General features: G+C 31.2%; 1 protein-coding gene across 1 annotated transcript in view; it reads right to left on the bottom strand.

The window, feature by feature from the left end:
• LOC145333845 (uncharacterized) overlaps nt 1-18,320 on the bottom strand; it is a 53,062-nt gene that overhangs the window by 18,127 nt on the left and 16,615 nt on the right. Inside the window, exons 6-13 of the mRNA XM_080179104.1 lie at nt 17,952-17,992; nt 17,601-17,702; nt 15,396-15,452; nt 13,992-14,093; nt 13,518-13,575; nt 9,798-9,857; nt 383-431; nt 48-95 (exon numbers count right to left, since the gene is read on the bottom strand). Of these exons, the coding sequence (XP_080035230.1) occupies nt 48-95; nt 383-431; nt 9,798-9,857; nt 13,518-13,575; nt 13,992-14,093; nt 15,396-15,452; nt 17,601-17,702; nt 17,952-17,992 (517 nt within the window). The remainder of the gene's footprint in view (nt 1-47; nt 96-382; nt 432-9,797; nt 9,858-13,517; nt 13,576-13,991; nt 14,094-15,395; nt 15,453-17,600; nt 17,703-17,951; nt 17,993-18,320) is intronic.

Raw genomic sequence — 18,320 nt, 5'->3', positions numbered from 1 at the left:
ATCTAGTTTTTTTGAAACGGGAAATAATCCAGATAAAAAAGTGATACCTTTCAAACTGAGCTGGATCCAGGGTTTGTGAAATACAGGAGAGGGTCCTAAAATATATGTTTTTAGAGATTTTGTAAATATATGTTTTTAGAGATTTTGTAGCCTAAAACCAGACCAGATGTTCTAATTTACAAGATATAAAAATTGTAAAGGGACAAAAACGTCTTATATTTTTATTTTCAATGAAAACAAAATCTCAATGTGGGGAAGGGCTAATACAAGTTACCCCCTCCCCCCCCCCCCCCCAAAAAAAAAAAAAAAAAATCACAACCGTAAGCAAAGTTTCTCTTTAGCACACTTTGTCTGTCCGTCTGTATAGAAATAATAAACTTGCCTGAGCAAATTGGAGGCCGCGGCATCGGTACATTGTTTTCTCGTATCCACTAAATATAACAAGGATGACAACATCAATAAAAGCGAAGCTCTGAAACGGTATGACAGACGAACATTAAATCTTTTAGAGTGTCAAAACTGAATATTCAAAATATAAATATATAGTTTAGACAATTTTAGATAAAATTATACGTAAACTTCTGAGATGCAGAATACTGTTTGAGGACATACTGACATCTTTAGGACTTAATCATAGAGAATGCTTCGTTTATAGTATTGTACCTTATTGTAATAGAAATCAGTACTCCAAAAATCAGATTAAGCGGATAATTAGATCACATAAAAATTAGTTGTTAAAAAGTAGAAAAATCAACATGTTTAAAATGGACGTACGGACATTCTGGTAAAGATTATAGAGTTGCTACGCTTTCTAAATCGTACCTAACTACTACAAGAATCACCATGCAAAATTTGAAATCGATAGGACAATTCTAACATGCCCAAATTAACGAAAAAAGCAATCCATCTCGGACGGACGGACGGACGGACGGACGGACAGAGATACCCTAATTACAGAAAAGCTTCGCTTTTAAAAATCATCATCTTTACATTTTCCAGTTGCGAATAAAGATAATCTATACGTCGTTCTGAAGGTCTTAATAACATTATATACTAGAATTATATAATAGTAGCTCCTCTGGCCTCTAGGAGCTAATCGAAACGGAAAAATTATCTCTTTAATATAGCCCAAACCTATGGCTCTATATCAACCTTCCCTAAAAACTATAAAAATTACCAGGCTTGCTAATTATAAGATCTAAATGGACAATCATCCAATTGCTTTATATATATTCATTTCTTATGGCAGTAAAGTTAATAGAATTTTTCGGGAAAGTTTATTCTTTGCCATATGAAGCCAAGTGTAAGGTCTCAATCTTACACATGGCTATTTCCGTTGATCTATCTCTGATTTCCTATACATTTCCTAGATATTTGGAAAGAAGTTGTATCAACTTTTTTGCTTTTTATTTAAGATAGCTAGCCGGTTCTTTCAGTAAGTAGTAGATGTAAAGTTTTTCATAGAATTCAGATATGCAATCGGTTTTTTTGTAGACCTCTTATTTTTTAAGTAATTTAAGTTTTTAAAAAAAAATTATTAAGTCGGTTTTAAGGTACTAAAACGCAACAAAATAAAAGAAGAAAATAGCCAGTATGAACAAAAATAGTAAGATCTTTAATTTGACACCTTACTTTTAAATTCTGTTGAGTAATTGTTGAAAAAATCTATTTTTTTAACCTCGGTTTAATCAAAACATTAAACCTAAATATTTTCTCATACAGACATAAAAAATATGGGTTCATATATACCATTAGAATGAGAAAAATAATATGAATCCATTCTAAGCGAAATTGAAAAAGTTTTAAAAAATTGTAATAAAAAATAGAAAAAATAAAAAGTTTATTTTAAGAATTGTAACTACTAAACTAGCCAATCACAAATCGCAAAAATTGACGAATCGGGAAGCTTAATCTATAAAATTAACCTATAGAATTGCCAGAAAAAAAGGAGAACGTTCATACAATATATACAATAGATACTACAATAAATATAGTGATATTAAAGAACATGTAAAGAATGAAAAATTATGAACAAATATGCATCAGTCTGTTTATAAACTTCAAAACAATGCAGTTAAAAATACATTATTGTTTCTTGTGTTTAAAAAATATCTGCTACATTGCATTGTCTTTTGTTTAGGTTTAGTTCAGGTTTGGTTCAAGCTAACCCTTTAAAGCCGAAAATTATAATTCTTAAAATAAACTTATTTTTTTTGTAATAGTTTTATAAAACTTTTTCAATTTTGCTTAGAATAGATTCGTAATATTTTTCTGATTCTAAAGGTATATATGAACCCATGTTTTTTATGTCTGTTTGAGAAAATATTTAGGTCTAAAGTTTTCATTAAACCAAGGTTAAAAAAATAGATTTTTTCAATAATTACTCAACAGAATTTTAAAAGTAAGGTGTCAAATTAAAGATCTTACTATTTTTGTTCATACTGGCCATTTTCTTCTTTTATTTTGTTGCGTTTTAATACCTTAAAACCGACTTAATTATTTTTTTTTAAACTTAAATTACTTAAAAAATAAGAGGTCTACAAAAAAACCGATTGCATATCTGAATTCTATGAAAAATTTTACATCTACTACTTACTGAAAGAACCGGCTAGCTATCTTAAATAAAAAGCAAAAAAGTTGATACAACTTCTTTAACTGAAAAGGCAACATCCATAAGTGGCGAATTTAAGAATAGTATCATATTATAAACAGCTTTCCGCGATGCAAATGTGCAAACATAAGATTAAAACCAGTTTTTTAGCCCCAAGATGCCGAATACTTAATTTTTCAGTATGTCTATGAACCGGTTCCAATCAACCAGATATCAATAGGTTTTGAAGCAATACTGGAATAGTTATTTCTTTCATCGTATTATAAACGCTTTCCGCGGATATAGAATGTACAATTACAAGATTAAAACCAGTTTTTTTAGCGCCGAGATGCCAAAGGCATGGGCTAAAAATTGGTTTTCATCTTATGATTGTACATCTTTATATTCGTAGAAAACTGGATATAATACGATGCTATTTTTAATGCTAAGAACCGGTTCCAATCAACCGGATATTAATCGGTTTCGAATGAATCCGAGAAAAATATTTAAATATCTGGATGATAAAACACACTGATGAACAGTGTAAGTAACATACCACTAAATTATCAGCCGTCTATCTCTAATTGCCGCCATTATAATAATTTTTAACCTATAGCTATACAAATAAAGATAGACGGACGGACAAGGAAACAAATTAAGTTACAGAGTAGCATCGCTGCTAAAAATGTATCCAATTATAAACTACGCATTCTACTGTTTGCTTTTCTTATTAAAAGTTTGAATATAGAAAAATATTCATCATGTTTATAACCTTAAGTTGCATGGGGAGCACGCAAATACCCCCCCCCCCCTCCTCCATACAACACATATTTAAAAATTTCTTTAAAAATTGCTTATTTTAAGTTAGGTTAGGTTATGTTAAGTTGGATGGAAATGTCCCAAGTTTTGAAAAAAAAAGATTCTTTATTATCTATAATACAAAGTAGAATGATGTCTGTCCGTCCGTCCGTTTGTCTGTCCCTTAAGATTTCGGTAACCACTAAACCGATCGGATTCTACTCTTCAGGGAATATACCTACTGGTCCTGTGGTGGTTTTAGTATATCTTCTAGTGGGAGACCCTCAACTCCCCAAAAAAAACAAAAAAAATTATCCCACTCAATTTTTTTTCTCGACAAGTTCGAAAATAGTGGGTGCACCTCAAATTTTTTGTTTATTTATTTTTTTCAATTACCTCATAGAGCCAAACCCCTGGAGGCTAGGGGCGAAGCCGCTGGTCCTTTTTTATAACTTAGTAAGGTTTTTTGTCTAAAGCTTAAGATCTCAATAACTACTGAACTGATTGGGTTCTCCATTTTAGGTGAGCTTCGCATAGATTTTGTGCTGGTTTTAGGCTATTTTATTTTTATCTATATAAGTTTTGGGATGGTTTTAAGCTAGCTGTCAAACCCTTCTCTGCCCTTTAAATACTGAGCCCCTAGATGCTAGGGGCATAGCCGCTAGTTTCCTGTAAATTTACAGATGTAAAAATGATTTAATGAAATATCGTATATAAACGTAAAAATTATCTCACATAACATATCCCTGCATATTTATCAATATTTGTATATAAAATATCCAATTCATTTTAAATTCAAATCTTTTTTTAAAATCTGCTAATTTTTAAAACAAAATTGAAAAATAAAATTTGCAAACCAAATTTGGCAAAAATTTTCTAATTTTGATATTTGTTTTTTAAAATATGGTTATATTAAAAAAATACTCGAATACAAATCAAGGTTGACAACATCCATAAGTAGAGAAGCTCAAAAATTATGGATAGACATCCAGAAAAAAAACGAACTATTGAGCAGTGTTATAAAAAAAAAACATTAAACTAAAATAAATCATGAAACCTTTCATATTTATAATGTAAAAATCTAGGTATCGATCTAGCCCTCCAACCAATATGCAAATCTCTAGAAGTATGCAGAATTAGAACTAATTCAACCCCTGGAAATTACAGCCGTCTCTCTTGAACAGGAGTCGAGAAAATCATGAAATCATAAAAATCTAGGAATCGATCTAGCACCCCAAGTAATTGACGAGTCTTGATGAAACTTGGTGTAAATATGAAGAATGTAAATTTATTTAATCCCTGAAAATTTGAGTTGTCAATCTTGAAAAGGAGCCGAGAAAATCATGTTTCCCCCAAATCGTTTCAGACGGACGGACATACGGACAGACGGACATTTCAAAATATTGAATAGCTTCGCTACTAAAAAATGTACTTTATTTCGACCTGGCTTAGAAATATTTAAATCAAATTAAAAAGAAAGAAAATTGAATTCAAATATAAAAGGAAGTATAAACTGGGAGAAAAAGAAATGTAAAAATCAGTGAGGCTCGCTAAAAAAGTACCTCTGACCTCCTAAGATAAAACGCCCATGAAAAAATTCCTGCCCCATCCCCCCCCCCCAAAAAAAAAATATCTTTATTTTTAAAACTACAATGTTAATTGGAGTATCAATATCCCCCCCCCCCTTTATTTTCCTCAAGGGTCCCTGGAGACATCTATGGGTGAAGCTGCTAGATCATACATACATAATTAAAAATAACATTTTCTTCTAATTACATATAACTTTTTCCCGTAATTTAAGTTACTTTAATAAAATGTGTCTAATTAGTAAGTTAGAAGGATAAAAAGCTAAGTTTCATGGTTACATGGATCATATTGTAAATAACTTTTTAATAAAATGTCCAACAGCCAAAAAAAACTAATGGCATATGTGACATTATTTCACTTAAAACATTTAACCGACAACAAACTTTTCAGAGGTCTTTAAAATTGGGTGTTGACAGTGAACCTAGTAAAAGTGTCTGACACTAATTATGACGTAAAAAAAATTAACCAATGAAAGGCCGCTATAAATTTTACCATTGGTCAAATAAAGTGTATACTTGCCTCTCATTGGCTAATTTTTTTTTACGGCACAATCAGAGTCAGACACTTTTACTAGGTTCGTTGACAGTTTATTGGTCATAGCATTCTCCCGTCTCTTACCTTCATTGTCACGAATCTGACCTGGCTATTTTTAACGTCTCTGGAATGTGCAGTGCCCAGACTCAACACCTCACAATTACTTTTGCCACCACCCTTCTAAATTCTAATATATGGTGTTATGTCTTAGGTAGCTAACACATAATGGGGTTACAAAAGTAATGTAAATGATCAAGTCAAGCAGAGTGTGCCAAACACAACAAGTAAAACAGAGTGTGCTAATATTTCGTCAAGAAAGGCAGAGTATGCCAATATTCCCCCAAGTAAGGCATTGTATGCCAATATTCCCCCAAGTAAGGCATTGTATGCCAATATTCCCCTTAGTAAACCATAATATGCCAATATATCATCAAGTAAAGCATGGTATGCCAATATTCCCTAAAGTAAAGCATAGTATGCCAATATTCCCCCAAGTAAAGCATAGTATACCAATATTTCCCCAAGTAAAGCATAGTATGCCAATATTCCCCCAAGTAAAGCATAGTATGCCAATATTACCTCAAGTAAAGCCTAGAATACCAATATTTCCCCAAGTAAAGCATAGAATACCAATATTTCCCCAAGTAAAGCATAGTATGCCAATATTCCCCCAAGTAAAGCATAACATGCCAATATTTCATCAAGTAAAGCATAGTATGCCAATATTTCATCAAAAAAGGCAGAGTATGCCAATATTCCCTCAAGTAAAGCATAGTATGCCAATGTTTCATCATGTAAGGCAGAGTATGCCAATATTCGCCCAAGTAAAGCATAGTATGCCAATATTCCCTCAAGTAAAGCATAGTATACCAATATTCCCCCAAGTAAAGCATAGTATGCCAATATTTCAGAAAGTAAGGCTGAGTATGCCAAAATTTTATGAAACAAAGCAGAATGACAAATAAAAATAAAAAGATGAATTTAACATTTTTTTCCGATTTATTTACAGGTGTAAATAAAGTTAATAAACAACAGTACAAAATTTCTAAGGACAACAAGGGCAATTTTGTTTATAAGCAGTGCTGCAATATTTAGAATTGAAGAATATAATCATAAATAATGATTAAAATTAAAATTAACTTAGTGTTTTGTTTATATAAAAATAAAGGCATGTATCTTTGAAATTTCACCCTATGATTTTGAAATATTACCATTTATAAGAAAAATGAGGCCACTAGTTTTTGATATATTTATATTATTTTTGTAAATACAGGTTTTCTTAAAACAAAGAACCTTGAGGTAACTCATCGATATTTAAATATCTCATATTAATTCTCCTTTAATTAGCTCAGGAACTCTATATTACATTAACCCTTAACGGTCAGAGGGGGGGGGGGCGTTGAACGCCCCCCCCCCCCTCCGTTTTTTCTATCTCATTTTCTGTGTGTGAAAGATAAAAAGCCCAAACTGCGTGACTTTTTAAGTGTGGGTATGACACATATCTGAAAGTTGGAATTTTTGTATATCTCCATCCTGGCGGGCACAGGATGCCAGCAAACCTGGCAGGGTCATCCAGGTAAAGAGCAAAATTTTTTTTTGACTTAAACAAAGTATTTTATCTTACCAAAATACTAAAATATTCTCTAGTAGTACCTCCTAATATTAAATACAGGTGTTCAAGTCAATTTCAGGTTCCAGGTATGATCCTGCAGGTCCTGATCCTCCAGGTCTCCAGAAATCTTTTAAAAACTTAAGCTTTTCTTACATGTCTACATAACATATTCCGTCGCCGTTTTCCCGCCGACCGCCGACTGCGGCGGCTGGCAGCTGTCAAGTACAGCTGCGGCCGCCGAAATTTATATTTTGATATTTCTAATATAAAATTTACATAAAGATAAACATTTTCTGCAAAAAAGCTTCAAAAGTAAGAAAATTACAGCCGTTTGAAAGGGTTAAAGTCAGTAAGTCCGAAATTAGAAAATATAATAGAATAAATACTTTAACAAAAATGCCCTTGTTTTTAAATAATGGTTTTTAGAATTTGTTCCAATATATTTAAAACTAAATTATGGAATATATAAAGCTTGTTTTCTTAATGAGAATTCTCATATTGTATTGCTGTGGTCTTTATGGCCTTTATTGTACTTGTCGCAGATACATTTGCCTGCCCTGGTTCCTATGTGCTTCTGCTGCACATTATGCAATTTTCCAATTCTACAACTTTCAGCCTTTCATAGTAACATTCAGACAAATCTTAAAATATGCTAATAAAGTTTTACAACAATTTGTATCTTAAAACTACACAAGTAATATTTAGGTAAATCTTAACGTATACTCCCTAGAATTCATGATGATTTGTATTATAAACTGCAAAAGTATTCAGGCTAATCTTAAAATATGCTCCCTAAGATTTACACCAATTTGTACTGCAAAAGTAACAATCATTTAAATCTTAAAATGTGCTACCTGTCCCAGATATTTGTTCTAAACAGTAGAAGTAATTAGTTACTCTTAAAATATGCTCCCTGCATTTTGCAACAAAATTGTACAAGTAACATTTAGGTCAATCTCAAAATATGCTACCAAAGTTTTACTACAATTTGTATCCTGAATTGCACAAGTAACATTTAGGTAAACCTTAAATGTGCTGCCTAGAATTCATAATGATTTGTATTCTAAACTGCAAAGGTATTCCAGCCAATCTTAAAATATGCTCCTTAAGATTTACAGCAATTTGTATTGCAAAAGTAACAACCATTTAAATCTTAAAATGTGCTACCTGTCCCAAATATTTGTTCCCTCACCCACAGTTTTACAACAAATTATTTCCTAAACTACATAATATTCAGATTAATCTTAAAATATGCTAACTAAGATTTATGTTCAAAACTACAAATGTACTTCGGTTGATCTTAAAATCTGTGGCAGTTTTGAGAATCGCCTATTTTAAGTAATACTCTTTCTTATTATTGTCAGTATTAAGTGTTGCAAGTTTTAAAGTATTACCAATTTGAAAAGTGCATATTTTTTGTAATGCAAGTTTTGAAAATTGTTGATTTTGAGTATTGCCAGTTTTGAGAATTGTAAATTTTGAGCATTGCCAGTTTTGTGAATTGTCAATTTTGAGTATTGCAAGTTTTGTGAATTGTCAATTTTGATTATTGCCAGTTTTGAGAATTGTCAATTTTGATTATTGCCAGTTTTGAGAATTGTCATTTTTGATTATTGTCAGTTTTGAGAAATGTCAATTTTCATTATTGCAAGTTTTGAGAATTGCCAATTTTGAGATATGCCAGTTTTAAGAATTGCAAATTTTGAGTATTGCTAGTTTTTTGAAATGCCAATTTTGAGATATGCCAGTTTTAAGAATTGCAAATTTTGAGTATTGCTAGTTGTGAGAATTGCCAATTTTGAGATATGCCAGTTTTAAGAATTGCAAATTTTTAGTATTGCCAGTTTTGAGAATTGCCAATTTTGAGTATTGTCATTTTAAAGAATTCAAATTTTGATTATTGCAAGTTTTGAGAATTGCCAGTTTTGAGTATTGCAAGAGCATTCATTGGCAAAGTTTGATTAATATCCACATAAAATCCAATTCAAGGATATATCAACATAATATCATCATTGCTCTCACCTACACTTGAGGTTAACATTTATCTAACCAATGGGGCTACGCCATTAGCCTCTATGAAGTTTAAACGTTTAAGAGGAAATATTTCTTTTTAAAAATAGCCTAAAACCTGACTAAGTTGTAATTCTTTTTTTCTGAGGGTGAAAACTTACTTACTTCATTTCAATAAAGTATTTTTAAGGGACTGGAAATTCGTCTAAAGCCTTTTTGAGATTGAATCTTTTCCTTTTTATATCAAAGTGTAGTTTTACTAAGGTTAAATAAATAACCTTTCTTAATATCAAACTTACTTTTACTTAGAAAGAATTATAGCATCAAAATCCTTCTTTTGCACTAATTAGAAAGACTTAAAGATTGTAAAAAGATTTGATTACACAATCATAGTTGCCCTTTTTGAAATAGAAAAAGTAGGTAAATTTTGCAAAAACGTTCTCCCATTCGTTGACTTAGAAACTTTGGGTACCTAATTTCTCTTTAAAAAGGTTGGGTACCCTTCCCAAAAATAGTTATAAATCTTCCCTAGACCTATAAGAATCTTAGCTGTGAAGGAGAGCCATATTGGTGTGGCAGTTATACATATCCTCAGCTCAAAAATACAGACATACAGACATCCTGTTATTTCTATTTAAGAAAACTGTCTGAGGAATACAAACTGACCTTTACTGTATGTTTAATGGAACAGTTACACATCCAAGGGTTTCCCTCGAGCTCCAAAGTCTAAAAAATGGTATTAGTAAGAAAACACAGATCTATAGTATAGATGTATATACAGAAAACTACCTCCCTTCCTCTTTCGTCTGCTTCTAAATTATTTTCTGCTACTTGGCTGTGTTAAGATAAGCGACACCATTGGTTGATTTTAAATGACCCAATAGAAAGGTTGCACAAGGCGGTTGCGATGGGGAGATACAGTTATTTAACCCTTTCTCCCTCTAGTGTTTTACTCTAATAGTAAGAACGCAATATTTCTCAAAATAAATAAAGAATTTTGTAAACTTGATGGTGTTTTTTACTATAACAATAGAGTTGTATAATTAAATAAAATCTAAGTGAAATTGTATTTAAATGAGCTTTGATTCAAAAATTGTTAGAAAAAGAAAATAAAAAAATTATTCCAAAACAAAAGAAATAATTGTCACATAAGTTGGGGGTCTAGGGCTCAACTACTACAAAGGGTTTAACCTATCCTAAGTCTTACAAACTTCTAAAACTGGCTGAATGGTCATAATAACGTCAGCTGTGAAGAATGTTTTTTTTTTTTTTTTTTTTTTTTGCTTTAATCTGTTGTGAAAATCTCCTAACTTTTTTCATCTAAAATCCATTAGCATTTTATACTCTAGAAATTACCAAATTCAAACCAATATAAGCATGGTTTCTATATACGTTTTATAAACAGTAGTCCGCGAGCACGTAAATTAAACGACTTGAATAACAAATTATTTTGTTTCTGTGGACTGCATAACTTAGATCCGTTGCTAAAGTATCAGAAATAGAAAAAACGATTAATTTTAAAATTCAAAATAAAATGAAGATTATATTTTCACAAATTGTAACCCTAAAGGTTTTGAACCCTCTTATTGAATGTATGATACTGCAGAATTTGAATTTGGGTTATAATCCTGTTTTATCCAAATGGGACAAATAAATCACCACCCCTTCAAATTTTAAGTAAAAAGAGTATCAAGTCCCTACGATAGGATCCAAACCTGCAATAGGCGTTGAAATAAGGGCTTAGGGTCAGGGAACGCAGGTTTATGGCTCTCAGCAGGTGTTAAGCATTTTTACAATTTATTTTAGAACTAAAAGGTGGTCATTGCTCACTTGGTGCTTTGAGGGAAGCATCCAAAAGTTTTATAATTGTGCTTACGAACATATGATTCTTATAGAGTAGCTTCTAGAAAAAACTACGGATCATGAAAGAAAACGAAGTTGCGGGTTTTGTCAAATTTTCACATAGCTTTTCTCCTATTTTTAGCCCCTGTGGGGGGCTCTAGCCCTGCGGGGCAGTCATAAATATTTACTTAACATAACCTAACCTAAAATAATCTTTTAAAGGCTACTGTGAAAATACGATGAAACCCGCAACTTCGTTTTCTGTCCATGACCCAAAACTACATTGCAAATTTTAGATAATAAGGAGGAAGGTATAGAAGGGGAACAACTTTTATAGTATGGGATATTGTGGAATTAAGGGAAGCATAATTTGTGAATTTAACTGTGAAGATTCTCTCTCTCAGATTAAATTAAAATCTATTCAAGGACAATTAGGTTAGCAGCGGTGTTCAATAGTTTACGCCAAATTGTCATTAATGCAAAAATAATCATATTTATAGCAAAAAAAAATAGCAAACCAAGTTACAGGATATGTTTTGTTTAAACCAAAAGGAACCAGAACCCCATCGGACCTGTGCTTGATGTGATTTTAAACTTAGGCAGGACGGTCGGACAAAGGCCCGAGCTAACAAAATCGGTTTTAATTTCATGATTTTTATTTCAATATTCGTGGAATATTGTCTGTAATACATGAGTTTTCAGTATGGTTCGATCCCACCGGAAATCAATCGGTTTCGAATCCATACTGGAAAATGCATTAGTAATCTAATCAAATGAAAATATTTTTTGACTGTTTTGATTTAAAACTTTAAAACCTTTGATTAATAATTTTCATATTATACTTTGTAAACTAATTTTTCGAAATAAGAAAAAACATGTATAAAGTTATATGCTAAGAAGTAGCTGGACAAAATATCTGAAAAAATCAGCCTTGCGGCGTCATGAAAATGAGGGATTGTCCTTCTCTTTTTTATGGGTTTTTCTTTCCCACTTCTACTCTCATCTCCCTCAGTTTTATGACGTCACATGGCTGATTTTTGAGACACTTTGTCCAGCTACTCCAAAGAACCTAAGCAGAAAATACAAATGGTTTTCTGGTAAGTTCTGTAGGTGCCATATCGGTGTGCATGGTTTTACACAATTAGATAAATTGATTTGAATATAAATAAATTAATTCTTTTTATGTAATTTAATATATGCCATGCATACCTAAATGTGTTATTAAATTTTCACCCTTCCCGGGTGCTATCAAACAATAAAACGTACAACAAAAATAAAAAAAAAGACACCATTCTCAAGTATATTCAAGTAGATATTTGCTTTAGATATTTTCGTTATAAAATAAGAATAGTTTATTTCTTGATGTCAGCAAAGCGTTTGATGGTTTAAGGAAAAAGAAGTTGCACTCCAGGTGGATTTATTTTTTTTTAAAATGAAACATTTCCGTTTGTGTAAGAATAGTTATTTCTCGTATCGTATTATAAACGGCTTTCCGCGGATATAAAATGTACAATTATAAGATTAAAACTAGTTTTTTTAGCCCCGTGGTGCCGAAGGCACCGGCTGAAAAAACTAGTTTTAATCTTATGATTGTACATTTCTATATTCGTAGAAAACTGGATATAATACGATGCTAGACATAGTTTTTTCGTATTCATGAGAACCGGTTCCTATCCACCGGATTCAAATGAATACGAGAAAAGTCTTTAACTTTCAATAAATTTTATATTTTTTGTGTAATTTACTTCAATTTAGTGTAAATCAGCTGAATGGAAAAAATTAAGGTGTCAAAGTTACTGTTATTTTGATTGAATTTAGTTAAAGCGTGAAAGATATCTAATTTAATACTCCTCTCCATCACTGGCTAACCCTCACCATAAAATAATGTGGTTTTTAAATGCATAGTATCTATGATACACTGTATACTACTCGTGATTAATCCTTTTAATAAAGTACCAGGATGTCTGCTTGTTTGTTTGTTTTTCTGTCTGTCTGTAACGAAGGATCTCGCTAACCGCTGAACCGATCGGGTTTTCCTTAACAGGGTAACTACTCATAGGTCCCGGAAAGGTTTATAACTATTTTTGGGGAGGGTACTACGACCCTTTCTAGAGAAATCGACAAAATAAAAAAAAGCCGCCCTGCAGACATTTTCACAATTAGCTAAAACATAACTAACACCATCTGTCGGCGAAAAAAATATTTTTGGTAAATAGCTGAAAGTAGAATTTAAAAAAAAAACTTTACAAGTCCCTAGAGGCCTCTAGGAGCGTAACCGATAGTTTGTGATACAGAAATAATTTAGATATATATTTTCTCAGATTCAATTTTTCTAAATAGAAAATGAAATTCCATATATCATATTCTAAAATAAAATGCATAATATATACATTCAATAATGAAAAAAGTACGTGATTATTTTTTAAGTAAAGCTTATGATATTATTTATTTGAAAAATTTTAATTCTGTGTTTGATAAAAAAAACAATTATTAGAGTCTTATAATGAATGTTGTCATCCTTGTTTTGAAAAAGAAAAAAATTACCTGTAATTGGAATAACGGCTGCATAGTTTTGGAATCCAATATTCGGATCTTGTTATCCCTAAATAAAAAAATAAAGACATTTTTTTAATTAGTTTTTTTTATGATAAAAAGGAAGTAGGTTGTATTTAAGATCTCACAAACCGCATGATGGTGTTGCTTATCCCTTTTAGTTTATTTTACGTTTTAAATTGTCTATAATACTATACAATACATAATTTTTAAGTATGGCTCAATACCGGTTCTAATCCAGGGGAGTTTAATTGGTTTTGAAGCCACTGGAAATAAAATTATTAAATCTTTAAATAAAATTTACCAGCTGTACCACAAAACTACTTTAACTTTAATTAATATTATGTTATTTTTGTCTTATTTTTCCATTGTTCATTTCAGTTCTACATATATTTTGCATTCCTTTTTAATATTTGCTTTTTAAATTTTTGCAAAACTTATTATCATATTTTCAATAAGATTTACCTTAAAAGCAGTTTTTCAAGCCCATGTAGGGGTGAGAATGCCCTGGTAGAGATATAACCAATACTGCAGCCCGTCATATCCAGGGTTGTCAACTCACTTAAACTAAATAATAAATATAATACTCATATCTAGGGTTGTCAACTCACTCAAACTAAATAATAAATATAACTAATACTAATATCTAGGGTTGTCAACTCACTCAAAATAAATAATAAATATAACTAATACTCATATCTAGGGTTGTCAACTCACTCAAACTAAATGATAAATATAACTAATACTCATATCTAGGGTTGTCAACTCACTCAAACTAAATAATAAATATAACTAATACTAATATCTAGGGTTGTCAACTCACTCAAACTAAATAATAAATATAACTAATACTAATATCTAGGGTTGTCAACTCACTCAAACTAAATAATAAATATAACTAATACTCATATCTAGGGTTGTCAACTCACTCAAACTAAATAATAAATATAACTAATACTAATATCTAGGGTTGTCAACTCACTCAAACTAAATAATAAATATAACTAATACTAATATCTAGGGTTGTCAACTCACTCAAACTAAATAATAAATATAACTAATACTCATATCTAGGGTTGTCAACTCACTCAAACTAAATAATAAATATAACTAATACTCATATCTAGGGTTGTCAACTCACTCAAACTAAATAATAAATATAACTAATACTAATATCTAGGGTTGTCAACTCACTCAAAATAAATAATAAATATAACTAATACTCATATCTAGGGTTGTCAACTCACTCAAACTAAATAATAAATATAACTAATACTAATATCTAGGGTTGTCAACTCACTCAAACTAAATAATAAATATAACTAATACTCATATCTAGGGTTGTCAACTCACTCAAACTAAATAATAAATATAACTAATACTAATATCTAGGGTTGTCAACTCACTCAAACTAAATAATAAATATAACTAATACTCATATCTAGGGTTGTCAACTCACTCAAACTAAATAATAAATATAACTAATACTCATATCTAGGGTTGTCAACTCACTCAAAATAAATAATAAATATAACTAATACTCATATCTAGGGTTGTCAACTCACTCAAACTAAAATAATAGATATAACTAATACTCATATCTAGGGTTGTCAACTCAATCAAACTAAATAAGATGACTATGTGAATCTCTTAAAGGCATGAAATACTGTTAGCACTCCAGAGGTGAATTCTTAAATAACTTTTGCCCCACTAAAATAACCAATAATGAGAGGCCGGTATAAATTTTACCATTGGTCAATTACAGTGTATACTGGCCTTACATTGGCTATTCTATAGTATGACGTCATAATCTGTTGAGGGACTTTAATCATCTTCTTGTATAGTAACTAATTATAACAAAAATCTTACCCTTGAAAAGTGAAATCATCAATTGAATGAATTGGATTGTGTGGAATGTATAGTTCCCTAGAACAACAATAAAATCAATTAAAATCAGAGATGAATTCTTTTTTTTAAAAAAACTTTTTGTCTCATGGCCTCACTAAAATTAGTGAGGTTCGCTAGAAATTTTTGTGAAAAATCCTCCAAAATCGCAAAAAATATCTACAAAAATTAAATAAAATCACTAAAGGGTTATTATCATAAGATTTTGTTTATTTTTTTGTAAATATTTCTTGCGATTTTGGAGGATTTTTCACAAAAGTTTTAGCGAGTCTCATTAATTTTAGTGAGGCAGTGAGCCAAAAAGTTATTTTAAGAATCAACCTCAGGTTTCAGTGTTAAAGCTATCTACACTTTACTTGTAAGTGTCTGTTGGTCAGTAAGTCAATAACGCTGCCCATTCTACAATTAAACAAATCAAGGATGACAACATCTATAAAAGCGAAGCTCGGAAATTATAGGACAAACAAACATTAACATTTTGTATAGTGTCAGAACTGATTTCTGTATAAGCAGAATATAAATATACGATTTTAAACAATATTTGAACTAAATTTGATGCAAAACAGCGTAAATACACATACTTAGATTTTTAGGACTTCGCTTATAACATTGAACCATGATTATAGAGTTGATACGCTTTCTAAATTGTACCTAACTGTTATAAGAATCATGATGCAAGGTTTTAAATCAATAGGACTCTTTAAAAAAAAGGGGGGTTGCGCAAGAAACTTTGTGTGTTAGCGCCTAAAGTTATTTTTTTAAAACAAGTTTTAAGTAAGATATAACCGCGTTTATAGGTAGGCTAAGCTTTGATGAATACATCTTTCAACAATAACTGTTCTTAATACTAGGATTTAAAAGTTTTGTTAATTCAACACAAATAGAATATTAAAAGTTAACAATTTATAAATCTTAGTACAAAAGAGGTGGAGTATCTTCCATGTTAAACTTAGGTGGTGTTATTATATCAACACTAGGTTACATAATTTATTTAACACCATCAGCTACGCCCCCGAGAAGCCTTTAGGAGCACTTAAAGTGGGGGGGGGGGGGGAGTAGAAACCCCATCACTAATAAACAATATAAGTTTTAAAAAGAAAAAGTAAATAAATAAAAATGGGGGGATATTAAACTATTGTTTCATAGCTTTGACTGCTTTGGTCAGACATATATAATATCAATTTAATTAAATTCCATATTAAAAAAATCCACAAAAAAAAGAAACCTAGAGGCAAGGGCAGAAGCGTTGAGTCAAGACCTGGAAGTATTTTACAAATTCTTTAATAAGATTTTACTTTAAATTTTTGGTCTAATCCTACTTATAGCTTAATGGATACCCTCCCCCAACCCAAAATTTAAAGTTTTTAACAAGGATTATTTTATTTTAAATTTGAAGCTTATTCAATTAAAACAGACGGACGGTAGAAGATTAACAATTATAGAGTGATTGCACTTTTCAAATTCGATGGTAATAAATTGAAAAATTGACAAAGAACAAAGTACATAGTGTGTCAAAAATAAGCTATGTGACGTCATAAAAATGAGGGATTATCCATCTTTTTTTGGGGGGTTTTCTTTTCAAATTCTCCTCTCATGTCCTTTTTTTATGACGTCACATAACTCGTTTTTTAAATACTTTGGTCTTTGTCGAAAAAATTACTAAAATGTAAGATTATTAGGATCAGAGCTATCCGAACGTAATGCCCAGTGTTTAAAGGTTTTTTTTCTCCAACTTGTTTCTAGCCTCTGCGGGGCACCCCAAATCCTTACTCAAATAATAAATAAAATACACAGAAAAAAATCTGAATAGGGGGGGGGGGGGTTGTCTACAAGTTCTATGAGGAAAATGGCAAAATATTTCTCTCTAAACAAGGTTTAATAAAGTTTGAATCAAATCCGTTTTGTGGCTTACACGTTCCAGTTTTCAAGTTTTAAGTTTTTACCACGGAAAGGGATATGCAATCTTAAATTAAGGATTTAAATTTTTCCGCTAGTTATATTACTATGTGTATATACCTTAACTGTGGAGTGAAAGCGAGGTGAGGGGGCAGGTACTTTATTCAGAAGATTGTAGCTCAAATCCAGTTTTATCTATCTATCTACTTACCTACCTATCTATCTTTCTTTCTACCTAACTATCCATTTAGCTATCTATCAGTTTATAAATACCTTAACTGTGGAGTAAAAGCAAGGGAGGGGGCAGGTACTTTACTCAGAAGATTGTAGCTCAAATCCAGTTTGACCAGGTTGTTCAAACCTCGTAAAGAGTGTCTAAAAAATACACTAAAGAGCATCAATAAAAGCAAACTTTAAAATGCAGAAAATAAGAGAACATTTAAAATTCATATAAACCAAGAAATACTTCAAGAAAAGCCTTATTTTTCAAAATATCATTTTAATGTTAATGCCATACATGATAATTGAAGAATTGCGACGCTTTCAAAATTGTACTTCCTTGTTACAGGAATTCTCATGCAAGGTTTGAAATTTGATTAGACGATTCCAACATGCCTATATTACCTGTTCATGGTTTCCATGTGTGTGTGAGACAGATATACTTCCTGAAATTATTATGTCGGTAAGCGGCTACGCTCCTAGAGGCCTCTAGGGATACTTGAGAGAATGGGGAAGTCTACCCTTCACTTTCAATTTTTGTCTTGTAAAGGGAAAAGAAAAAAAAAAAATTTCAAAGGGGGATAATTTTTCTAGAGGTGATTTTTCTAGGGAGGTTGGACGTACCCTTCCCCAAAATAGTTAAAGACCTCCCTGGGACCTCGAGAAACTAGAGATCCTTCGCTAAAGACATGAAAAACCTTACTACTTTATACAGGGTGAGTCAGAAAAAACTGAGTTTTCCGATTTTCTGATACAACCAGTAGGAATATGGAA

This window comes from Acartia tonsa, chromosome 12 (assembly GCF_053477335.1).
Source record: "Acartia tonsa isolate MP-2025a chromosome 12, ASM5347733v1, whole genome shotgun sequence".
Taxonomy (NCBI): domain Eukaryota; kingdom Metazoa; phylum Arthropoda; class Copepoda; order Calanoida; family Acartiidae; genus Acartia; species Acartia tonsa.
Note: the sequence above shows the minus strand (reverse complement) of the source record. Positions and strands in the feature narration are given on the sequence as shown.